The sequence below is a fragment of the Saimiri boliviensis genome, chromosome 18 (genome assembly GCF_048565385.1).
Source record: "Saimiri boliviensis isolate mSaiBol1 chromosome 18, mSaiBol1.pri, whole genome shotgun sequence".
Taxonomy (NCBI): domain Eukaryota; kingdom Metazoa; phylum Chordata; class Mammalia; order Primates; family Cebidae; genus Saimiri; species Saimiri boliviensis.
In genome coordinates, this window is record NC_133466.1 from 7,537,519 (window position 1) to 7,563,737 (window position 26,219).

Here is a 26,219-nt window from a genome sequence, read left to right on the forward strand (position 1 = left end):
CAATAGGCTTTGATGTTATCAATATCCTTTTCAATAGGGCCAGACTTTAGTCCTTCTACACTAAGGAAAGTATTCAGAAACTAAGAGAGATATGGCCAGGCACGGTGACTCACGCCTGTAATCCTAGCACTTTGGGAGGCCTAGGCAGGTAGATCATGAGGTCAGGAGATCGGGACCATCCTGGTTAACATGGTGAAATCCATCTCTACTAAAAATACAAAAAATTAGCTGGACGTGGCATCACGTGCCTGTAATCCCAGGTACTTAGGAGGCTGAGGCAGGAGAACAGCTTGAACCCAGGAGGCGCAGGGTGCAGTGAGCCAAGATTGTGCCACTGCACTCCCAGCTTGGGTGACAGAGTAAGACTCCATCTCAGAAAAAAAAAAGAAAGAAAGTAAGAGAGAGGTTTATGTGGGAAAGAGACAGAGAATCAGCTGAAGTCAGAGCACCCAGCATTTTTTATACATGGTAGGTGCTCATCAAATGTGGGCTGGATGGATGCAAGGATGGCTCTGCACATTGGCTCATATTAAGCTTTGATGTAAAGGCTGTTTCCTTTCTTCTGAGAAAAGTATTATTCTCTTCAGCTCTTCCCTCCATCAGTTGCTTCATGCCAGTGTAGGCAGTTATTCAGTTAATAGTGTTTGTAAGAGAGCTAGTTGTGGCTGATTTTGCAAGTTGTGAGTCTTTCAGTTATTGGCCAAGCTTCATGTATGTGTGCTCATACACAAACAGAGATGAATACACACACACACACACACACACACACACACACACACACATACACAGCTTCATTGCACAATCTGGACAATTTTCCAACGTGGCCATGAGGTTGCAGGACCTCAGGCAGCTGTACCAGCCGCTACATCAATCCCCATGGTGTCCAGGCACCTCACTCAGGCAGATTTGGGTCACAGAATGCCCCATGTACACAGAAAGAATTCTCCAGACCTGGTTCTGAGTGGTTCACCTGGCTCTTACTACTTAGACACATTGCTTGGCACTAATGCAAATAATACAGATAGCTGAATGAAAAATAAATTAAACCATTAGTTATTTCCAAACATTTGTACCATCTGTTAAGACGTGCCGGTGTTCACACCCTAGGGATAACAGTGGTCCTAATAAACACTGATGAGAAAATTTGTACTTTATGGAGACTGACAGATAAAACCACAGAAGAGCTCGGGGGCTTTGTCTGTGTTCAGATTGGGTTCTGGTACCTGGAACTCAGTTTTGAGAAGTGATTCCCTCAACCCTGCTTTTGAGACTCATGATCTTGAGTTAATAAAGAAGCCCATAAAATGTCCCTAATGAATAAATATAGTCTGTCATTTGGTATATTTACACTACCTCCTATTTCAGAACAGATTTCAGAAAGCTCACATAAATATATATGAAAGAGCACAGTAGAATCCACCTTAAAAATAAAGGAATATAGAGTATGGACTGCAGTAAGAATTTAACAGAGAGACCGAAACCAGGAGTGTGGTTTATACGCATGTGTGTGTTTCATTGCAACTTTTAAATACTGAAGAATTGCAAAAGGTAGTGTTAGTTGGCTCTGAGGTATCAGCAGGAAGTAAGAAAGGAATAATTCAGTGTCCACAGGATACAAAGAAAGCAAATGTGGGAAAGATGGTTCAGCTATTAATTCTGAGTCTGGAAGAAGATATGTTTCTCTGTTTGTCCCACGGAAGATAGGGGGAGTCATGAGCAAGCGGTTCAACCACTGGGCATTCTGGGCAGCCCTGGTTTGTGCCTCCTGTTCCGGCAAGACTATTGATTTTGCTTTCCTGAATGGTACTGGCTACGCAGTAAGTCGCACCTCTGTTTTTTTTCTATGTATTTGGTGCAGGTATCTATAAATCTAGGTCAATCTCTCATAAGGCTGGCAGTTTCTTACATTGTAGACTCAAGTGTCATTCAGTGAAACCAGTCATAACAAGAGGGACCTGACAAGTGTGACACCCCCTACGCTGGTTACATGGCTCTTTTTTGGCCCAGCTTAATTTGGAGGTTGACTGGAAAGTATTTTTCAAAGTATAGTCAGAAGCACTTTACCTGGAAAATTTATGTTTAAAAGTGCGCAGGGAACTGCCAGGCATAGTGGCTTGCACCCGTAATCGCAGCACTTTGGGAGGCCAAGGAAGGAGGATCACTTGGGCTCAGGAGTTCAAGACCAGCCTGGGTAACATAGTGAGACCACATCTCTACAAAAAGTTTAAAAATGAACCAGGTGTATTTTTGTATTTTTTTTCAAATAATTTTTGTATTTTTAGTAGAGATGGCAGCTGCCTATAGTCCCAGCTATTTGGGAAGCTGAAGCAAGGGGATTCTTTGAGCCCAGAAGTTTGAGGTTACAGTGAACCATGATTTGACCACTTCACTCCCACCAGGATACCAGAGTGAGATCCTGTCCCAGGCATGCACACACATGTGCGTGCGTGCACACACACACACACACACACACACACACTTCCAAATGGTCCAAAATCTGGGTGTAGAGTTGGAGATTTTACATTGTTAACATGCTTATTTTATGTGTAATTTTCAAGTATAGTAAGATTGAAAAGTTCTAATCTAGATAGAAGACATCAAACACATTTTACTGTAATAGAGTTGAATTATTTTTAATAAAGATGTGGTTTCTCACTTTTAGAAGAGGCAAGTAGACAAAAAGCAAGGCTAGAAATGACTAACGGTATCACATTAACATTCCAAAAAAACTTAAATGAAGAATCACTCATTGTGGTAGTTACTGTCACCAGGTGTTGGCCATGAACAGGGAGAGGTGCTAACCAAGCGGTTAACAAAGAGGAAGGCACAGGCTCCATTCACTTTTCTTGAAAGTTGCAAAATGCTGACCAAAATGCAATAGCACCTCTGGCTTTAGCAGCTTGTAGCATTTTGAAAGATTTCTCTTTTTCTGTTTTAATTCCCTAAAACAGGTGCTGAAGTGTTGAGTTTTTCAAATGTCTCTGCTCTTATTTTTAAAATAACTCACTTTGAGCATAGACCTCTGTGCTAATCAGTAATCTCAAAGATAGAGAGTAGCCACATTCATCTCTTCACTTTATTTCTTCCTTTCTTCATTAATTAATTCATTAAACTCTTACTCTGTTCCATTCACCATGAATAAAAGTGCTAATGAGACTTAAAATCACCTTTTCTTGCTCACCCAACACGTGTGCCTGAAGCTACATGATTTGTGTCTTACTCAGATCCCCATGCTAGGTCCCTTGTACTCAGTCAGAAAGTGTGGTTGGGCGCAGTGGCTCACTCCTGTGATCTCAGCACTTTAGGAGGCGGAGGCAGGGAGATCTCGAGGTCAGTAGTTCAAGACAAGCCTGGCCGACATGGTGAAACCTCATCTCTACTAAAAATACAAAAATTAGTTGTGCGTGGTGGTGCACACCTGTAGTCCCAGCTACTTGGGAAACTGAGACAGGAGAATTGCTTGAACCTCGGAGGCGGAGGTTGCAGTGACCTGAGATTGCGCCACTGCACCCCAGCCTGGGTGACAGAGTAAGACTCCATCTCAAAAGAAAAAAAAAAAAAAAGAAAAGAAAAAGAAAAGAAAGGAAAGGAAAAGAAAAAGAAAGCATTCATTGAGTTCTCATTACTCTTTGCTACTGAGGAGGTGATCTAAGGCTGTCAGAAGTAGCTAAGACCCACCCATGTGTGGTAAGCAGTTTTTGACAGACAGAAGAGTATATGATTGAGAGCTTAAATGAATGACTCAGACTAGTGTTTCAGAACATCTGAGGAATGGAGATCAGTTTAAACAGGACGAATCAAGGAAAGCGTCATTTAGATCCATGGTGATGTGATTCGGAAAGCCTTTTGCAGGCTCTGCCGTTTTCCTCTGCCGCATATGAGCATGGTGAAAACTCACACGCTGTTGTCACCACTTGGTGTCCTTGTCCCCTGTGGTCCCTCTCTGGAATGCTCTTCCTCCTTTCTTTGCTGACGAACCCTTCTTATTCTTCCAGACATCTTTGAAATCAAGGGAGCCATGCTTGATCCTCTGGCAAACTAATCACTTCTCTTAGGACATTTTACCAATTACTTTGTTATCACACCTTATTTTTTTTCTTTACATTTATTTGTTATACTTTAAGTTCTGGGGTGCATGTTCGGATCATGCAGGTTTGTTACACAGGTGTCACGTGTCATGGTAGAGGTTTGCTGCATCCATCACCCGGTCATATACATTACATATTTCTCCTAATGCTATCCCTCCCCAACCTCCCAACCCCCTGCTGTTCCTCCCCTAGCCCCCAGCCCTCCAGGCCCCGGTGTCTGATGTTCCCCTCCCTGTGTCTGTGTGTCACACTTCATTTTGCTTCATATTATATTCTCTAATGCATCTATGTACTTACTTAAATATAGGTATTCTGCAAAGGATTTGAGATGCCTTGTGAATTAAACTCCTGGCGGGTAGGTCCCCAAACTACCTATCAAATAGAAATTAGGAATCAGTACTCAGGCAGTTAAAAATACCAATGAGGCACAAGAGGGAGGACTGTAGCCATTTTGACCACAAGCTTGCCCAAGATGCTACATTTAAGTTTCCAATACAGCTTTGAGCGTCCTGGCAGCCAAAATAAAGAGAGTTTATTTGGGGAAATAATTTTCCCTTTCAAAAAAGAAGTTTCACAGGGAAGGCAATGTTTATCTCAGTGTGAAATCCTAAAAGCAGGATCCCTTGGGGCCACTGGGACCGTAGACCCGACCACCGACCGTCTTCTTACCACTGTTACAGCACTGCATTTCAACAGCCTGTTTCTTGTGACATCCTCTGTAAGCGCTGAGTTACATTAGCGAACCCAGCATAGCTAGGGAGCAGACGCCCAGCATGCATCTTCGGCAGTCTGGTTTCATGTAAAGAAGGGATTTTGAGTTCTCGGAGTGGTACAGGACTGCATATGTTTCATGTGATCCTCCCAAAATATTGACATTCCCAAGCTGGACTTTGAAAGCCAGCTTGAATAACAAGTCACAGAACATACCCTCCTACCAAGCCCCGATGGCTGACGTATTGTGTTTTCAGTCCTCTTAGCATGAGTTATGTATCAGCCTGTCTGTTACATAAGATTGTAAGTTTAGTGAGCTGGTGATCATGTCTTTTGTGTTCTCAATCACCAGACAACGCAGCCAGCACTTGGCTTCTGTGTGGAGGAGAGTAAATGTGATTTATCGAGTTAGTGGTCATCTAGATCTAATTAGCGGGAACCGCAGCCTCACAGGGGTTGCAGGACTCTTGGTGGTCTCAGTTCAGTCTTCCTTTAAACATGAGAGAACCAAGGCTGAGAGAAGTGAAATGACTCCCTCAGGGACGCTTGCCCAACTGAGTGAGACCAGAGCCTATTCTCGGGCCTAATAAGAACCCACTGGTGAAATGACATGTGTCTTCATCTTTCTTTGCTACATCCCTGAACACACCCGAGGGTCTCTTCCACTCTGTCGATATGATGGGACGTGCTTCTTTAATCTTCTGTTTAAATTTGTGCTATGCACAGTCAAACAACTTAACAAAACTCGCTAAAATAGAAATGCTGACATCAAAGTTTATTATTATATGTATTTTAAAGTTATCAGCTGCATAGTGGTTGAGGAAACTGCCATTGGGTTAAATGTGACACTGGAATCATTTTTTTTACAAAAGCGATGACAGCTACTCTTCATTGAGTACGCACTGTTGTTAGGCACCTGGACACGCACTTTGTAGCAAAGATATCATTTCATTTAAATCATGCGACCACCCTATGATGTAGGTACTCATTATCATTTTCGCTTTATAGTAAAAAAACTAAAACTAGGAATGCTAAGAGAGTTGCTCAAGATGTCACAATCATTTGAACAGCTGGGATTCTAACCTAGTTCTTTCTGACTCCAGAGTCTGAGTTCCTGTGCTTCCCTGACAGAAATCATTAGGGAAGTAACACAAGGAATGGGATGAGAGAATATGTTTGTTAAATTGTTGTAGACGTTCTGCAACAGCCTTTTCAAAGAACACTTAAGTAAATAAAGGAGGTGGAGAGAGAATTTTGCAAAATAATCTACTGTGTTGCCCAGGGCTGACTTTTGCTTTTCTGCAGTGCTAATGATGTTATCTGTTTTTCTTGAAAGTCAAAGAGAAGAATGGAATTGAAGAGAGCTAGATTTAGCATGAGCAGCTGGGTAGGTGTTAATGAATACACACAAAAAACGTTCAAAATAGGTGACTTCAGTTTGGTTCACCCTGTGTTTGAGATGCTTCTGGGACACCTGCCTGGCAGTGTGGTGGGCCTAGAGCTCAGGATGGAAAGTCCTTTATATGGAGTCACAGCACTTGAGTTTAAACTCTGCCATGAGTTCTAAACCCTGCCATGTACTAACTGTGGGATCTGGGAAGTTACTTAATCTTGCTGTTTCTCAGGTTTTTCACCGCCAAAATTGGATGATAATAATGCCTACCTCATATGGATTAAAAATAGCAATATGTATAACATGGTTAAACAATACCTGGGATAAAGTAATCTCTCAAAAAAAGTGCAGCTCTTCTCTTTAGATTTGGGTCTGGCATTTGCAAGAGCTCCCTGGGGACTTGGGCTATAGACTGGGAGACACTGGTGTCTGTTACACGTTAAATTGTGCCTCCTTTACAAGATATGCTGAAGTCCTAACCCCCAGTTCCTTAGAGTGTGACCTTATTTATTTGGAATAAGGTCAATTTGGAAATAGAGATTTAATCAAGTTAAGATGAGGTCATTAGGGTGAGCCTCATAAAATGACTGACATCCTCACAAAAAGGAGAGATTTGGAAATTTGCGAGAAGGTGAAATTCAGTGGTCTAAATCTTCCTTTAGATATGAGAGAACCAAGACTGGGAGAGGTGAAATGATTCTCCCGGAGACACCGCACAACTGGCTGAGACCAGAGCCTATTCTCAGGCCTAATAAGAACCCGCCGGTGAAATGACATGTGTCTTCTTCTTTCTTTGCTACATCCCTGAACACACCCACGAATCTCTTCCACTCTGTCGATACGATGAGATATGCTTCTTTAATCTTCTGTTTAAATTCGTGCCATTCACAAACAACTACATAACAAAACTCACCACAATAGAAATGCTAATGCACACGGAGGGAAGATGATGTGGAAACACAGAGGGAGAACTCCATGTGAAGACAGGCAGAGGTTGAACGTTCCATTGCTGGACAGCACCAGAGCTGGAAGAGGCAAGCAAGGATTTTACCCACAGTCTCAGAGGGAGCAGGGCCTTGCTGATACCTTAATTTCAAACTTCGAAAGTCCAGAACTATGAGACAGTGAATTTTTGTTGTTTTTAAGTCCTCTATCTTGTGGTACTTGGTTACAGCAGCCCTAGGAAAATAATGCAGCATGCATGTTGTTGTTCAAAGATGAGAGCAAATAAGAACGCCCACAGACATCTATGGATAGAAAGGAGAAGGGTAGACCAAGGATGAAACTCTGGCGATAACAACATTTAAAGAGAGGACAAAGAAACAAAACCCAGGCAGGGAGAAACCTTTAAATGGAACAAGGCATTGCTTTTCTAAAGCATGATGAGCACATGCAGTGCTGTCATGGATAACCAATGGGAGGCAACAACAACAAACGAAAATAAAGAAAAGGAAAGGTCGTTATCCAAAAACAAGATCATTAGCTGAGAATGGTTTCATCCAGAGAAATAAATTGGTGTGTCAGGATGACAAAGCTATGTTTAGAGCCCAACGAAAATAATTTAGTCATGTATTTTTAAATAAAATACACAGAATTGTAGATTCTCAAGCGAGTTGAGGACAGGCACTCTTTCTTACTGTTTGTGACACTTTCATAGAGAGTTATACAATTTGTGTAAGTAATTTTTGGCAATTGGTTAATCAATGAAGTAAAGCGTAGCAAGAGTTAGGATGATGGTTGCGTTAAAAATGAAAACTATTCGAAGTAAACAGGTAAAAAGCATGCAGAGAGGACTCTTGGTTCTAGTAAAATAGAGAAGTTATTATAAAAGAACCTAAGTAACACTCTTTTTGCAAAACACCTAGAATTGCCGTATAGAGTTTACTATCCTTTTAAATGCACAGCTGAACTGGGAAGAAAGTCAATGAACTTCTTAGGGACTAAAATAAGGAGAAAAGTGAGACTAGAGCATCACATTCTTATGTTGACATCTGGTTGTCGTAGGTGGCTATAATGCAGAGATTTAGGTTTTAAAGGTCAACTAGGGGCAAGGAATGAGGTCTTGGGCTTGCACAAGGCAGAGAGTTGGAACCCAGCCTGTTGTTACCCACATCTCCACCCCATACACACAGCAGTGGGTGCCAGCAACTCTCAGACTGAGAAATTAATACAGAAAAATGGTCACAGGCTAGTGATAATCTGGGAAACCTGGCAGAAGTAAATACAAAATCTTCCTGGAGAGACACGTCTTCAACCTATGCTGTACAGAATTCCTGCAGGTAAAGACCTGCTGAAGATGACTCTGCCACCCCAAATCACAAAATACAATTGAAGAGTGAAACTCTCCTGATCAAGATTTAACAGAAACAATGAATATGATTAAACCCTTAAGAAGGTTACGTAAAGTATTGGATAAAGGTATAAAATAAATAGATTTTTTTTAAATATTAAGGAAGAACATAAAAAGGAGTCAAAAAGAGAGTTTGTTGCTAAACGAACCTTACTTTATAAAATAACACAATATTTAATTTAAAAAATGGATCCTAGAAGAAGGGAATGAGATACAGGAAGGAAATGAGAGTGATGAAAGTGATTAAGGTGAGGGTAGATCTAGAAAGAAATGGCTGTAAAATGATAACTATAGCCCCCTAAGTAGGGATTAGAAAATTTGGCGGAGTAAAAAAAAAAAATGAGGCAACTTTGTCATGTAAAATCAGAGATGGGTGCTTCAAATATACGCTTTCTAAATTACTTGCATTATTTGGGAAAAGGATAAATTTGGTGATTAAACTTAGAGTTTGTTTAAAGATTAACAAGAAAGAAAATTAGAATGTCAAACAGTCAAAGCAATACAGAAACAAAGAAAAAAAAGGAGTGAAGAAAAGTAGATCAATCCGATTAGACACTTGGAAAGGAGAAATAAAGAACAGACAAAGGAAGTTTGACATATAGCACAAAATAAGATGGTTAAAATCAGTTAGATCAGGAATAGTAAGTGTAGGTAGACCAAACTTGCCATTAAAGACAGAATGGTAGACTAGACTAAAAAATACTCCACAGTCAGTTATGGGTTGTTTACAAAAACATCTTGCGCAGAGATTGAGAGCTGACAGAAGAACATATACTAATCAAAGTTGAATTTTTTAAAAGCTGACAGAAAGAGAAATAGAAAGCAGACAAAATATACTTTCAGGCAGAAAGCATGACTGGAGATAACTAAGCATCATTACATAATGAAAAAAGGTTAAATTCATGAAAAATGTATTCTAATGATAAACTTGTATGTTAACATAGCCTTGAAATATGTAATGAACTGCAAAAAGAAATAGTCAAATCCACTTTAGTGAGATATTTTAATTTGTGTTTCTCAGTAGTTGATAGGTCAGTGACATTAAAATTAAATATACATTACCAAGGGTTTTTTCTAGAACTCTGTACTCCCAAATTAGACAATATGCATTTGGTAAGCAATTAAGGAACATTTATAAAAACTGACCATGCACCAAAGTTAATTTTGGCAGGGCACCATGTCTCACGCCTGTAATCCCAGCACTTTGGGAGGCCAAGGTGTGTGGATCACCTGAGGTCAGGAGTTCAAGCCCAGCCCGGACAACATAGTGAAACCCCATTTTTACTAAAAATACAAAAAATAGCTGGGCATGGTAGCAAGTGCCTGTAATCCCAGCTACTCGGGAGGCTGAGGCAGGAGAATCGCTTTAACACGGAAGATGGAAGTTGCAGTGGGCTGAGATCATGCCACTGCATTCCAGCCTAGGTGACAGAGTGAGACTGTGTCTCAAAAAAATAATAATAAAAATAAGAAGTTAATTTCATTTAGACTCTATTCACTGGCCAAACTGCAATAAAATTAGAAATCACCAAAACAATAAAGGAACTCTCTATATAAGTTAGAAATTTAAAAGTAGCCTTGAGGTAGGTTCTTTATTTGAGATCAAATTTCCATTTGTGGTGGAGTGAAGCATTGCTCAAATTTAAGCCAGTTCTCTCTGCTGGGCCTGCTTTATAAATGTAACTTCTGTCTTCCTGAGGAGGCAAGATGCTACGTCTTATTCTTTCAGCCTTGTGAGTGTCTTGGACAGCAGATTGGCTGACTTGCCCAGGACCTGGTTTTATAAACAAAGACCTCACTAGGCTTGTGATATGGCTTAGAGGTACATTTTATTTTTAATTTTTATTTTTTTGATGTATTTTTCATAACCCAGAGTAATTTTTTTCTATTGGGAAGCCAATATTTTACATTGATATTATTCAAGAAAAAATGACATGCAGAACTTATATTATCACCAATTTGGCTTTTATTTAACCTTACTTCTATTCATTTCTCTAAAGGGGCCTCTGAAATAGGATGTTTGCCTGTGTGAGGCATTTTGTTTCACAAAGGCACAGCATGTCTTTGGCAATGCAGTACCCCTTTGCCTGATTTAAATATCTACTCAGTATTTTCCGGGCAACAGTGAAACTCTGCTAGGTCAGAATCCTGTTTCATGGAAATAATTTGTTTTAAATGTCAGCCTTCCTCGCACCCACTGCTTATGCCCCAACCCCCACTCCACATACGGAGTACGTTAATACTACAACTCCAGAACTCTCTAAGTTTGCTTTTATTTATTTTTTTAAATTCAAATTTACTGAAGTAGATTTCATAATAACCATGTAACTGAAAATACAAATGAGAGGCATCGGAGAGTGATGGCTTCTTCTGTTTAGCCTGAGCCGTGACTGTTTACCATTTCGGTGTCCATGAAATGTAGAATGATGATACAGATGTTTTCAAAACAATTGGAATGGAAGGCTGCAAACGAACAACTTATCTTCAGTGGCTTAGGATTCATCTGACAGAAGCACCTCCAAAAGTTTCTTAAAATAAAATGATCACTTGGACTTTTGTGTCTTAAGGGAGGCTGTCCCTGTGATAATAGATTTTGTTCTCTTTCCATTTTAGCCGAGTTTGCAATGCAAAATCCAGTGTGTGGATGCATTCTTTTTCTGCAATATGTTGTTGTTGGCAAAGTGCTTTCACATCCATTATCTCATTTATTTTCTGTTTCCCTAACATTTCATTTAATTACCCACAGAAAAATATAAAACAAATTCCAGAGAGGTTGACGTTTACCTCTAATAAATGGTTGAATAAGAATCTAAATGCGGGAATTTGGGTTCCCAATAAAGCCTTTTATTTTCATCACCAAGTTTTCTGTGCTTGGTATTATTTAAGATTTTTAAAAATTTATCAGAAATTTTCAGTTACTCTGAAATCTCTAGATACGAAAATCCAACCTTGTTAGCAAGATACTCAAGGGTCTTGTTGATCTGAGCCCAACTTTCATCCCCGTCTTCATATGTTGCTGTGCTCTCTCTGAAATCCTCCACTACAGATCACACCAAATTTCTCCCTTTTCCTTAAACATGTCAGTTATTTCATGCCCATGTAGGATGAGGCTGGGCTAAGTGGCTCACCTGAACAAAATAGCTTCTCTCTACTGATGTCAGAAATCCTGGTTGTTAATCCAAGCTCATTCTCCTGGTAAGCCTTTCCAGCTTTTCCTGGTTGGTGCTGCCTCTCTGCACTTCGGCTTCCTGCTTGGATCACGGAGTCTTAATTCTGCTTTGTGGCTGTGGTCATAGCTGTCTCTCTCAGTGGATCCTTAGTATCCCTCTTGGTCTTGGCCACTTTGGAATCTCTGTAGTACTGGGGCCTATGACTATATGCGTAATGCTTAATGACTTTTACTTGCATTAAATCTATCTTAGTTCTTACCTTATTTGAGTCATTTCTCAGATCCTGAAATTCTTCACATTATTTTATAGAAGAGAAAAATGAGGTCCAGTTGCAAAATTAAATGATAGGTTCCGATCACACTGCTACCTGGAGGCAAGAGGTATTCCTACCCAGGGCAGAAGGCTGCGCCTAAACATAGGCAAAGGTGGTGCCTCTGCTGGGGCTCGTGCTGTAGTCCCCTCCCCTTCCTCCTACACATATGTGGTTGGGGTCAAGGAAAAAGACAGGCCTGCTGAATCTCATAGGACCTCTCGAGCCCCTTTCTATGATTCCTGGTGTGACAGAAGCCATCAAGCTTTGCTGAGATATCATGGGCCATGGAGGAGAGTAGAGAGACTACTGGGGCTCTCCATGGAGTTAAAAGGTGAGTTAGGGCCAAAACATGGCAGCCTGGACCCAGTGCACTGACCTCAACTCTCAAAACCATCATCGATAGCCGCAGCATCCGTGCCTGGCCAAGGTAGCGGAGACAGAGTTCAGTGTGGGCAGAGACTAGGTCTTCAGTCTTGTTATCACTTCTCTGTCCAGAAATTCATTATGTGTTTCCTCTGGGAGAGGATCGAGGACAGATGCCTAAAGGAGGTGGTGAGTGTAGGTGAGGGCACAAGAAGGCACTAGTCCTTCACGCTGTGGGTGACATGAGGCATAGGCACAGGGGCATTGGCTCAGGAAATGTAGGGTGTAGGAGGAATGGCTGGGAATGACATCCATGAAGACAGTGGGACCCATGGAACAGAGGTCTGTGTGCTTCATGCTGAGGAATCTGGACTTTTCCCCTGCAAACTGTCCTCTATTGCAGCATCTCCAGAGTGGATCCAGGACAGTGGTGCCAGTGCACAGGAGAAAAGGAATGCCCTCATTTCTTCTACCAAGTGACTACTTTTTGTTTTTACTATTGTTTGCTTATAAATTTCTAGGGCAGAGCTGTGGAGATCAAATCCTAAAAGGATATGGGAGTATTCTGATTTCATGTAATTTTTCCCTTCAAATAAAGAAAAAACTGAAACTAATGCTTTATACCCTTGAAAGAAATTTTATAAAAATACTTTCACATATATAATACATAAGTATTGTGTATATATATATAGTATATATGTGAGTATATATTTTATATAATATATTTTATTTTGTAAAAATATTTTTATAAAATATTTTAGTAGTCTTATTTTTTATACTTTTTATAAAATGCTTTTTATAAAGTAGTTTCATTTTTATTAACTTTTATTTTTGTTTTTTTATTTTTTATTCTTTTAAAAATACTTTTTATAAAGTATTTTAGAAAGTATTAATACTTTCACATATATAATCTGTGGTATATATATAGTATATATAAAATATATGTTAAGTATATATATGTATATATATTTAGTTTTATGGTCTTTTGTAAGACCATGTTTTGATTTAAAAAACAGAATACATTTTTTATAAATAATGTTAATCCAAGGATTCCATATTTATTATAGAAAAATGAGAAGATATAGTGTAGTGAAAATGAAGAATCTAAAATTTCCCATCTCCTTTCCCTCAGAGACAACAGTTCACGTTTTGCTGTATCCCCCTCTGAATTTCTTTCTCTGCAGATATTTATGTATCTTTGCAAAATACAATGATATTGTAAGACTATTTTGAAATTTTAAAATTTAATATACTTTGAACACTTTCTTATATCCATAAATATATTTCAACAGTGTAATTTTCAGTCTCTAAATATCACAGGAACATTCCTAAATATATTACAAAGTGAGTTTTCTTTTGCTGGACATTTAGGGTGTTTCCAGTGTTTTGCTATTATAAACAACACTACAAAGAACATCCTTGACAATAATCATTGCGCACATCCTGCATTATTTCCTTAGGATAAATTTCTAGAAATGGAATTTTTAAACCAGGGAATCTGTACCCATTTGAAGACATTTGAGATGTATTGTGTTGTTCATCACAAAGGTTGTGGTGATTTATATTCTATCAGCAGAACTCCAGAAGCGTCTTGTACTGACTCAGAGTGAGATTTGTAGAGATAAGTACAATACAGGTTGAGGACTTGGTTTCTGGGTTTTTGCACCCGATTCCCTTAAAGGAAAACTGATCGGACCGCGATAGCCCTTGGCTTGATGAGTGAAACCAATTAAGGGGCACATCAAGGGATTTCAGTGAGATTAGACTTCTCCTTTCCCCATTTTAAAATGAACCTAGTGGCTTTCAGGCAAATTGTTTATGTATCATTTTGAGAATATCCTGTTCCACCATTAAGAGAAGAAAGTCTATTCCCAGAATGGACTTATTTCTAGGAAGTACAGTTGTTACATAAAAAAAAAAAAAAAAAAAAGTCCTCCTATGTTGTTAAAAGAAAACAAAAAGGTGATTTTGGCTAACATCAAAGGATGGAGCTTACAGGGAATGACTTGCGTAGGATGGTGGAAGACGGGTCTTCTCTCTGCGAGGGCTGAGCAAACCATCCTCTGCACAGAACCCAAGATAAAAAGAACTTATCCTAAGACTTCAGTGTGATCCATTTTTGTAGAAAGAGGAATTCTGACATGTCATGAAAAAAGAAACATTTTATCCCTGAAAGCCAAATTCTCACCCAGTGACAGAGTCATCTGAACTTCAATTAACTGCATGACACTAACTTTCCATATCTACAGTTTTCACAGACTAACAACGTGTTTTCAAGTGTTTGGATGGCAAAGAAATATGTACACTTTTCTGTCATTGCCACCGTTGGAGTTTTTGTTGATATTCTCTCTGCAGCAAAACCAGAGTTCTCTTTGGTTTTCAGTTTCTGTGCACTGATTTTTAAGTGAGAATGTGGGTGTTTTAATATTGGTAGACATCTAATGCTAGCTGGTCAAGTTGAAGATGGTTGTGCCCTGTAACTCAGAAGTCCCACATCTGGGCACTCAGCCTAGGTCGGTATGTCCCCAAGTTTAATTCGAAAATGTAGATGCTGGTTCCACAGGTCTGGGTGGGGCCTGAGAGTCAGATTTCTAATCAGCTCCCAGGTGATGCTGATGCTGCCGGATTGGAGGATCACCCCTGGAGTAGTGAGGCCCAGAGCAGATGGTGTGAACCTTGGCTGCGTGTTATAGTCACCTGGGGGAGCTCTTACCAACTGTGATGCCCAACTGCCCTCCAGCCTAATTCAGACTCTCCCTGGGGAGACCAGGCATCACTAGTTTTTCAGTCTCCGCAAGTGATTCCAACAAGGACCCCAGGCTGTGGACCAGTGAGGGCTCCTTCACGCATATGCAGGGAGATGGACAGGGGATGTTCGATAAATAAATTGGGACTGGGGGAGACCCAAGAGCTGCTTAATGATTGAGTATATCTTTGTGAATTAACTTGGCTATATCTTGAAATTATAACATTGAGTGCTGATAGTAAATCAGCTATTGTTTATGTTAACTTTAAAAACACAAAAGAATATATGCAGTTTAAATGGTAAAAATATTAAAATATATATAGGAATGATACATGTACTAACTTCAGGATAGTGGTTACTTATAACCACTAACTGCTAACCTCAGGATTGGTATTTGCAGTAGGAGAATGGAATGGGGATGGGTAGATTCTACTGGACCTGCAATAATTTCTTTCTTCTTTGAAGCTGGAGGGAAGGAAGGGGAAGAGAAAGGAAGGAAGGATGGGAGAAGGAGAGCGAGTAAGAGAACTCTGGGTGTATGACTGGCTGGTTGTTTCTCACTATTATTGTTGTTTATCTCTGTAAACCTAAAAATGTATTTCAACAGCATACTGCATGCTTCATTCTTGAGTAGCCTAAAATATTAGTGGGACCAAACAAGGATCCGAAAGTATTAGCTAAAAAGTGACTCCCACAACTGACTTTCATTCAAGAGGATTGGAACATCCCGGCATGCCTGACCCCCAAGGGCTTGTCCTGGGAACTGAGATCAGTGCTCTTAGTTTATAGATGGGACAGATACAGACAGGAGAAGCAGCTGCCCACAGCAAGGTCCAGAAAGTGGAGAAATGGTGGTATTAAAACTCAGGGCTCCAGCTCTCTGGCCAGGGGTCTCAGGGTGCAGGGCCCAAGGGAGCAGCTGCCACGTTTAGCACACATTCTGAAGACCCTACCACTGAGGGTGTTTACCACGGATGTCCCGGCTGGCGTTTCTGTTGGAGATCACCTGCTCCTTCTCCCCAGGGCCCTGCCCTCCCTGTCCCGTAGGTGGCAGTGGAGTGTGACGACGTGGCCTGCATCCTGTGGGGTATTTGTGCTCGGTGGCCAGCTGCGGAATGCAGAAACCACTCACCAACCTAACTCCTGCAGGTGCAAAACCAAACACCCTGTAGGAAAAGTCTGGAACTGACAGCTCTCTGTGAGGAAGGCTGGCTCACGGGGAGGGGCTAGAGTCTTGGTGTACCTGTATCTCATTTCCAATTCTGTGGTCAGTATTTTTCAGTATTTTGCATACATACTGTTATTATTATTATTTTTGCTGTTGTTGTGATCTGTAATTAGCACCTTCCTGGCATGTGTTGCTAACTCTTATTTCCATATAAATATATCAGTAGTTTTTTAAGAAAAGGAAGTTTACTCTTCCTATTCTTTTTCAAATGAGTAAATAAAAATGGACATGCGTGAGAAAAAAGAATTTTAAAAATCTCATGCCTACAGGAAACTTGAGATTGTCTGAGCAACAGAGAGGGTGGGTGATGTGAATAATCCCAAGATGCCAGAACTATTCACTCGAAAGACAATGATCTATGGATGTGAGGCAGCCTTGGTCTCTCCCGCTGGCTGGAGGCTGTGCTGGTGGAAGGCAGCCGGTGGGAAATCCCTCCTGGACGGGGATCTGCCCCAGATGCAGACGCCTGGCTTCAGGAGTTGATTGAATTTGTTTCCACCCCTTTCAGATCCTACGCTATGGAGTACAGACCATGTGCGGCAGTGGCTGGAGTGGGCGGTGAAGGAATACGGCCTCCCAGATGTCAACATCTTGTTATTCCAGAACATCGACGGGAAGGAGCTGTGCAAGATGACCAAGGACGACTTCCAGAGGCTCACCCCCAGCTACAACGCCGACATCCTTCTCTCACACCTCCACTACCTCAGAGAGAGTAAGCTGCCCACTTCCTCCAAGGATAGATGGCTGTGGCTATGGGTCTTGTGACCTGAGCCTCAGAGGGTTCCAACAGGTGTGTCGACAGCATCTTCCTTCCCTCCTCCAGTTCCCATTGGGGATCTGAGGGAACCACAGGCTTGGTGTGCAATGACTTAGGGGGACAACACCCTGGCCACATCAGCTGGTGAGAAGTAGTCAGCGCTCTCGGGAGAAGCCCAAAAGTCCCCTCAGCACTCAGCTGCCTCCTCCAGGGTCTTGCCACCAAGAAGATGGAACGTCAGAAGGAAAGGAAGCATTAACTGGTCACACATGAGTTAGTCTCCATGATAACCCAACCTGAAACAGAAACATTAGGGAAAGGCTCCTTTTTAGTAGGAATCAGGGGGGTTATTCTCCTTAAAGCTACACCAAGCCCCACTTTGTACTCTAACCTGAACACAGAACAAGGGAAGTTTTCACTTTGTATCATGTGATTGGGCTTAACCTGACAGAATGTGATGGCATGTTGGCATGAGTCCAGAACGTTTGCTGCATGCTTTAATTTCTACAATGTCCAGCATGTTTACATGGAAGTACCGTGACAGACGGTGAGGTGGAGTCAATTCTCTTCCATTGCTTTGCCTGGCATCCCAACCACTTCTTCCCTGAATTAAAGATGGGCCTCCATGTCGGTTTTAACATGCTAACAAGTAGGAGGTTGACGGAAATAGTGATCAGCTGCCCATGATGTTAGGGTGGGAGTGGGGGAATGGTTTTCTTTCTTTCCTTTTTTTTTTTTTTTTTTTTTTTTTTTTGTAAGAAAGGTAATTCTCTCTCTCTTTTTTTTTTTTCATTTTGATGTCGCCTTTTGTTTTGTTTTGTAGCTCCTCTTCCACATTTGACTTCAGATGATGTTGATAAAGCCTTACAAAACTCTCCACGGTTAATGCATGCTAGAAACACAGGTAATACTGGCCCCACCCCTGCCTCCTAGCAAGAGCATAGGGTCTTCCGTACAGCTTGCATGTTTTCGTGGGAAACCGGTCAGTGCGTGTCAGGAAGACAGAACACAGGTAGATGATTCAGGATACTTTCCAATACTTGGAGATTCCACAGCCTGAAGGAAGGTGAAGCTCTTTGGTTTTCTGAGCGCTTCCTGTGCACCCACCCTTTGATTATCAAAGGGTTCCTTTTAACCGGGAGACGTGTAGAATTTGCCTTCAGCCATAACTTTAGCTCACATTTGCCAGAGTACAGTCTTCTTCTGTTAATCCCAGTATATTCGCTGTGCTGATTCTGTAGACAATAAAAGCATGTTCGATATAAAAGGGCCCTTAGCAGCCTCCTTTAATTTCTTTTCATTTTTATTCTTAAAGAAATATTTGCTAGGATAAGTTTGAGTTTTATTTTTCCCTTCCAATAAACTTTTAGGCTATTTGATTTGTTTTCCTACTGAATTTGTATGTTTGCAAAAGGCAGAAGGAGGGAATTTCTGTAGCATTGTGAGAGCTTTTGTTCAGAGAGAAACTCTGCTATAATTTTGGAGAATGTGAAATTAGTCACTAACCAAATGCCTGCTTTCTATCTCTAACCATTGACTCTACATTTGACTTATTTCTGTATTTATTTTGTTTGAGCCTAAATAGGGTTTAACGCCTTACCTCATCCTGGCTAACTTTCCTCCCTCGCCTCCTGTTCACAGTAGAGGTTTGGTTTTCTGTGGATGAAGGTAGTCCTTGTTCACATCCATCTGCTCCTTCCTGATGGAGAGAGTTCCGGAAGCATGGCCACCAGCTGCTCACCCCACCTTGTTACCTGCAGGGACCCTCCACAACCACCCAGGCTAGGGATGGAGACAGGAAGTGCCAGGAAGTCTTAGATAGCCCCTTGCAAGTCAGCCAGTTAACTCATGGTCAGCCCTCACGTGGAAATACATTTTCCCAATATTTATCATTTTATTTTAAAATAGAAAATGTGAATGAGTCCTGGTTTGAGTATTACAGTGAAATTGCTCATTTATCATGGTCTTCTGTATTCAAAGCATTGTATTTTTAATCTGAAGCTTTAAAAAACCTGTTTTGAGTTGGTAGTACACTTTTTCAATCTTTTTGGTTGCACACATCAGCCTATTAATGACCTTGTGCCAGAAATAGTAGATAACTCAGAGGAAGTTACTTCCCCTTCTTAGGAAACACCTTTGAGCTTGCACATTTTCTGATAAGTTTATATTTATTTTGGAATTCTTTAACCATGGAGTGAAAGTTTCAAAAAAGTTATTTAATTTTGCTATTGTTAAACACAGAAGCAGCCAATCAACAGGACAGCAAGTTCCAAATGGACTGAATTGCGAAAAGGGAATCTTCTCAGCTAACAACATGAGTGTTGGTCAAAAGAGAGAAAGGGGAAATGCATTTGAATAGAGATGTGGATTGATTAATTATTAATAAAATCCATGTACTCTTAGACTAAATACTTAGAATTTCTTGGTACTACTTTCCAGGAGCTCTGTAAAATACATTATGGTTTTTTATACAATTTGAAAAATCGAACATGCATCATATAATTTTTTAATAAAATGAGATTGCCCAGTGGGAAGTGGGGTTTGGGAGGCACAGATGGGGTTTCATCAAGAAGCCATAAAATCAGAACACAAAACGCTTTATAGCAAATGGGGCACAGGCGTGTGCCAAGGCTCCAAGTTCACATCCACCTTGAGAATCTGACGTGTGTACCTGTCCATTTCTCCGGAGCTCTGTCAAGGCAGGTTTGAGGAGGGCTCTTCCTTTTGTTGTCACAGGGCAAAGTAGATTTGGCGCTGATGTTGAGATCGACAGCCACAACAAAAGACCTTCACATGTTTGTCTTTCCTTTTGTCTGCAGGGGGTGCAGCTTTTATTTTTCCAAATACTTCAGTATATCCTGAAGCTACGCAAAGAATTACAACTAGGCCAGGTACGAAAACACCCCTGTGTGATCTCTTCATTGAGAGACATCCCAGATGTCCTGCTGAGATCCATGCCCTAAGTCACGCGGCACACAGAGAGCTGATCCCGGATCTGAAGTCAGTCCCAGACAGTCTTATTCTGCCTCTGTTGATTTGGAGACTAAATCCACTCAAACAATTTCATTCAAAGACCACACTAAAGGAATTCAGAGCAGATCAGCCCTTTAACTAGCTCTTCAGAAAGACAGATGGGCAAAGAAGGCATCCTGGATGGCTGGCAGCTAGGAATATGTCCACTTTTGAGCCAATGGAAGGATCCATCCCTCCTCGGGGGAAGAGCACAAAACAAAGACACTCCCCAGATTCACAGGGACCAATTCTCTGTATGGCACAAGAAGTCTTGCAGGGCAGAAGCATGCAATCGATAGTGTTGACATCTGAGTCTTACTGCCTATCTTCCAGATGATTTAATTAGGTAATTAATTTACATGCCAATCATGCAAAAATAAACATCTGTCAAGTACCCATCAGTGCCAAGCGTGATGTTAGATTCTGGGAATATAGAGATGAACCAGGCTTCAGTAAGCTTCCTGTCTTCAGGAAGTTCCCTTCTTCATTCAGCTCGACTTGCTCATTTGCTAATTGCCTCCTCTGTGCTAGCCACAGAGGGTATGGCGGTGAACAAGCCGAAATGTTTTGCCTCAAGTTCTAGATGTTTCAGTAGAGAGACCTAGAACCAGAGAGTGAGACATGAACATGTAAATGTTTTCCCTTGTGTGATAGATTTTATGGTAGAGATACCACTTACAGCAATAGAGGCTGCAGGAGCGGGAGCAGGGAGGAAGTCAATCCCCAGTGAAAGGCATAAAGATGCTTTCCAAAGGAATGGCCACATGGCAGAGAGGAATTAGCTGTTTGCCAGGTGAATAATGAACAGGGAGGGAGAGCATTTCATAAAAGGGTATTGCATGCCTTAAGCATCCGTCCCCTCCCTGGGACTGACAGTAGCCTCGTGAGCTAGGTACCACTGTGCCAGCCATGACATTGTGTTCAGGGTGGTGGGTTGGTTTCTCCATATTCATACATGCTTCCAGAATCCATGTTAAACTCAGGCTACTCCTCTTCCATGTCTATCACATATCCAGGACATGCAAGTCTCAGTTTGAACTGGTTCAAGATGCAGGCTTGGTGACTACTCTTTCATTCTAATGAGAAATACTGGGGACCTAGTGAGCTAAAGAGAATGAATGAGGAAGCTTCTCAGGCTGTGGAAGTCCTGACACTGCCCTATTACTGCCTAGTGACTTTAGGATGGCAATTTTCTCTTCTCTAACCTCAGAGAAAAAGTTTTCTCTCTTGCTCCTGGAAAGCAGGACAGAAAGGCTTAGCTAAGAGGTGCTAAGAGTTAGTGAGTCACCTCTGTCGTGTAAGAGATCTCACAGGCCACTGAAACATGGGCGAGACCCAGTGCCTAGAGTCTACTAGACTGGTCTTAAAGAAATCCACCACATGTATTTAAAATGGAAAATAGAAATTCACATTTGAATCAAGCTGTAGGGATTTTGTAATTCTGTGAGCATTTAAAAAATATTTCCGTCGGCTGAGGCAGGAGAATTGCCTGAACCCAGGAGGCGGAGGTTGCGGTGAGCCGAGATCGCGCCATTGCACTCCAGCCTGGGTAACAAGAGCGAAACTCCATCTCAAAAAAAAAAAAAAAAAAAAAAAAAAAAAAAATATATATATATATATATATATATATATATATATATATATTTCCATCTATACTTAACGAAATAAAAACTATCCCCAAAACATTTGGCGGGGGCTGTAAAATGTTTTTTCCTTTCTAATTTTGTATTTGTTTGTTTAGGTTAAGACATCTCATACATGCCTCTGACTGAGTTACAAAGCCAGGGTTGCGAGCTGGCGTTAGAAATTGTGTTAAAAGATCACAACACTGGCACAGCCTGTCCGTCAGATAAGCCAGCTGACTGATGGATGCTACCTGGATGAGACAGTGGGTCCTGGAGCTGCTTTGTTTTCACATTTTAGGATATAGTAGGATTGTAGGGAGAGGTCCATCCAGGTGGATGGAGAAGAGGGTGGCTGTGAGGGTTTTGCTTGGGACTCCCTCTCTGCCCAGCCCAGGGAAGGCAAAGGTGGCAAACTCAGACACCTCCCATGTGCTTCTCTGACGGTGCCATGGCCCTATGATTTGAGCATGACCTGGGAGAAAGCATGCTTCCACATCTCCACTACTAGTCAAGTACATTTTTGAGACTCAGTTTGTACCTGAAATAGCCTGTTTTGACTACTGCTACTGTTCTCAAGAGAAGTGAGACAAACATTGGTATCTGACCTGTAAAGATGTAAAGCAGAGTGAACAAGCCAGAGGACTATTTACTGTAGCCTCTATTCAGGGACTTGACCTTGGAGATAAGAACCAGTTCTATACCTTGGGTCATCCATTGCTAAGCAATTAACCTTAAAGGACTGGTCCTGTGGAGATAAAAGCTGTGCATCTGCAGCTGGAGAATGAATGTTGTGATGGCTGAGGGGGAAGAGTCTTTGCACCACTAACTTTCAGAGCCACGCGAGTCAGAGGGCGTTCCCTGGGAATCTGACAGTATCCCTGTGGTCAGGGCTATCTGACCGCTTTCAGAAAGGTGATTGTTGACTGTTTCTTTGAAGGTCCCTGGGGATACAGATCCAAATTCCTGTCTCCTCCACTCTTGGTTTGCCATATCGTGATTTCCACACGCTTTGTCTAATCCCACATCCTAAGGAACCAAACTCTGGTCAGCATTATTGTGCTGACTGTGAGGCAAGCCAGGCTCCTAGGTAACAACTCTTAAACCGGAATCTGTCTCTCCTCTGCATGGCGGCCATTTCATTATAAAGTCCCTGAAAGAAGAGACAGTGGTGTTTGTTCAAGGTTTGCTGGTTGAATTAGACAGCATTCCACCCCCTTTCTCCAGAGACTCCTTCTACACATATGTGTCCTCCTGCCTGTCCTCCTTCCCAGCGCTTCTTCACCACCCTCCTCTCCTTTCCTTCCCGTGTGAGTCACCCATCCCTGGGTTACTGCCCCAATCTGCCTTTTCTTCTATTCGTGGCCCACCTTCTCAAATGGATCATTTATGCCAGAGCCCCCAACTACTTCCCTGTCAGGTCAGTCTCACCTCTGCTGTGTCACTTCACTCTCCCTGTACCTCACAGGGGACCACATGTGGCATTTTCCTGATTCAAGATGTTCCTTCTTTCATGACCCCTTTGTTGAATTAGCATTGAGACAGTGTCTTCCCTACTCTCGTAAGGTATCAACCCGCAGGCATGTCATTTTACATGCCGTGGGTTTATGATCATTATCTTATGATGTTTCATGTGTTTCTCATGTTGTTGCAGTTCCTACGACCAGAATCCCTTTCTGTACCTTGTCAGCAGACACCCGTCTTTTTTCCTGAATCCACTTCTTTTGGAGCCATAGGCCTTTGAGATCTCAGGGGGAAAAGTGGCAAAACCAGAGACAGACCTGATTCACAGAATCTTGCAAGCCCCTGTGAATCCCACAGTGCACCACTCTGCCTGTCCTCTCGGGAGCAGGTCACGCGGAAGCTCAGTTCTATCCCGAGGATGATGTTCTACAACCCCATTCTTTCCTCTTCCATCCCCATGACAACCCATATATGATGATATGCATCTGGGGTGTTATCAAAGGAGATGAGAGCGTTAAGCCTGCAAATGCAGCCTTCGCTGCTGCTTCGAAGTTGCTGCTCTTCAGGGGTTTCTTGGAATCTTAAACTATTCCTCTGTTGGAGCTCACGGCTTAGTACCTATCAGCACAGCTAGGCATAGTGAGAAAATACAGCTACTCCATAGCACCCCTCAGTCAGGCGCTATGTAAAGTCTGTGTCTTAACAAATAGCTAAAACTGTGTTCTTTGCTTCCCCCTAGTTCTTATGTAACCACAGAGATCTGCAAACCTAGGCAAGAAGGGAATGCAAAATGTCTCCAAATCTCCATGCCTTTGATAGAGAATTTTAAGAAGATCTGGAGGAAAGCAAGAGAGAGCGACTTAATTATGTTAAGATTGACTCCAAAAATTGTTTTCACTTAACAGACGTTTATAGATTGATTCTCAGCAGCAGTTCTTAGTTTTTCTAATTTGTCTTCCCCATTTGCATGTAATTTCTTTATCATTATTATACTTGAAGTTCTGGGGTACATGTGCAGAACGTGCAGGTTTGTTACATAGGTATACATGTGCCATGGTAGTTCGCTGCACCCATCAACCTGTCATCTGCATTCGGTATTTCTCCTAATGCTATCCCTCCCCTAGCCTCCCACCCCTTCCAACAGACCCAGTGTGTAATGTTCCCCTCCCTGTGCTCATATGTTCTCATTGTTCAACTCCCACTTACGAGTGAGAACATGCAGTGCTTGGTTTTCTGTTCTTTTGTTAGTTTGCTGAGAATGATGGTTTCCAGCTTCATCCATGTCCCTGCAAAGGACATGAACTCATCCTTTTTTATGGCTGCATAGTATTCCATGGTGTAGATGTGCCACATTTTCTTTATCCAGTCTATCATTGATGGGCATTTGGGTTGGTTCCAAGTCTTTGCTATTGTGAATAGTAGCATCTAATTTTGAGAGCAGACAAATCCCATCTTTTCCCATCCAGCCCAGCCAGGGAACCTCCAGAGTTGCTTTGCAGATATGGCATGGATCCTGCAGAATGAGGATGACCTCTTCCATGGTCCACATTCTGGCCCTTTAAAAAATAAAGCTGGTAGCAGGGGTCGGGGGCAAGAGCTAGAGGGTTCCTCCTCAGTGAGTTTGATGAAGGGAGAATATAAAACTTGGCTGATCCTAGCCCACCTGGAAAGGGTAGCCAGAAGCTTGTATTAATTTATTGATGTCTTCAGAAGGGTGTGGTAGAGGAGGAATCTCATTCAAAGCTGACCCCAGCTCCCAGGAAATCAACACAGTTGCTGGTGTGTAGGGTTCAGCACTAGCCGAGCTCCCTCTTTGTAGCTTCATGCTGTTTTTTTATACTGTTGTGATGTAACATACATCATGTTCACCCAAGCTCCCTATGAAATGACTTTTATAAAGCTCAGTTTTTAAACACAGTCTCTTAGAGATACAACAACAGAACCAGTGCCAGAAAGCAACCTTCCCTTACATGGGCAGTTCTGCCAACATATGAATTTATTACCTCGAAGATCAAAATTAAAGAGAAATGGAGAGGGTGTTGAAATGATCAGCAAAAATTAAATGTAAAATGTATTTTTATTGGAAGTCCGATGCTGTATTATCAATAAAGCACACATAGCAAAGATCCACCGAGGAGTGATTTTTCAAGAGTCAAGAGCAGAACTTCTAAGGCTTTGAGGTGGTGCAGCTGCTGAAGCCGTCACCCCTGGCTGTCGCCCATCTCAGTGAGCCTGAGTTGAATGTTTCGCAATGTCATATTCCACAGGGGGGATACTTGGTGCCCACAGCATGTGATCGGTAGCCGAAAAGGAAGCATTGGACCAGAATGTCATGGAAGAAGACAAAAGCTCACTTACCTTCCATGGCAGTATGTCTATGAACATGTTAATCATTGTTCATATAAACGTCTCAAATACTTGGCTGAAAAGTAGACTCTGTTTGGTGTTAAGTCTCAACTTATTTTCAAGGGAGGATGAGATATGGTTATATACTTAAGAAGTATTTTGTGAATAAAGAGTTTCAAAATATTTGGGGAGTAGTAGTTTGGCATTCATTTTGTTCCCAGTCACATCTCATGGGCAATAATTTTCTGTCTAAGGTAGTATCTGACTTACCTACTGATGCTTTCTGTTAGTTCCATTAGCATGCTTATGCCATCGGTAAAAGCAATCCAGCTTGAACCCTTTCAACCATTTTTTAATTTGTCTTTGCATGCTGTAGATAGCATTTCTGAAATCATTATCTGCTGGAAAGAGCAATTGTCTAGAGCAGGTTTCTCAGTCTTCACTCTGCACCAAAGTCACTCAGGAACTTGTTAAAATGCTGATTCTGATGTGGTAGGTCTGGGTTAAGATCCTGCACCCCAGGTATTGTTGATGTTGCTGGCCCACAGACCACCCTTTGGGAAACAGAGATCTATAATATATTTCTGTATTATCTTGCTTTTTTCATTTGGTAAATAGAAGCCTTTAGTTACTGTGCCTTTCTGCTCTCAAATTAG

General features: G+C 41.6%; 1 protein-coding gene across 7 annotated transcripts in view; it reads left to right on the forward strand.

The window, feature by feature from the left end:
• Positions 1–26,219, forward strand: part of ERG (ETS transcription factor ERG) — a 279,071-nt gene that overhangs the window by 238,449 nt on the left and 14,403 nt on the right. For 4 of the 7 annotated variants that reach the window (XM_003927607.3, XM_074389274.1, XM_074389273.1 and 1 more), the window contains 3 exons: positions 16,871–17,074; positions 17,943–18,023; positions 19,939–20,010. In XM_003927607.3, the coding sequence (XP_003927656.1) occupies positions 16,871–17,074; positions 17,943–18,023; positions 19,939–20,010 (357 nt within the window). The remainder of the gene's footprint in view (positions 1–16,870; positions 17,075–17,942; positions 18,024–19,938; positions 20,011–26,219) is intronic. The other 3 variants (XM_074389275.1, XM_010338268.3, XM_074389276.1) reach the window with 2 other exon arrangements.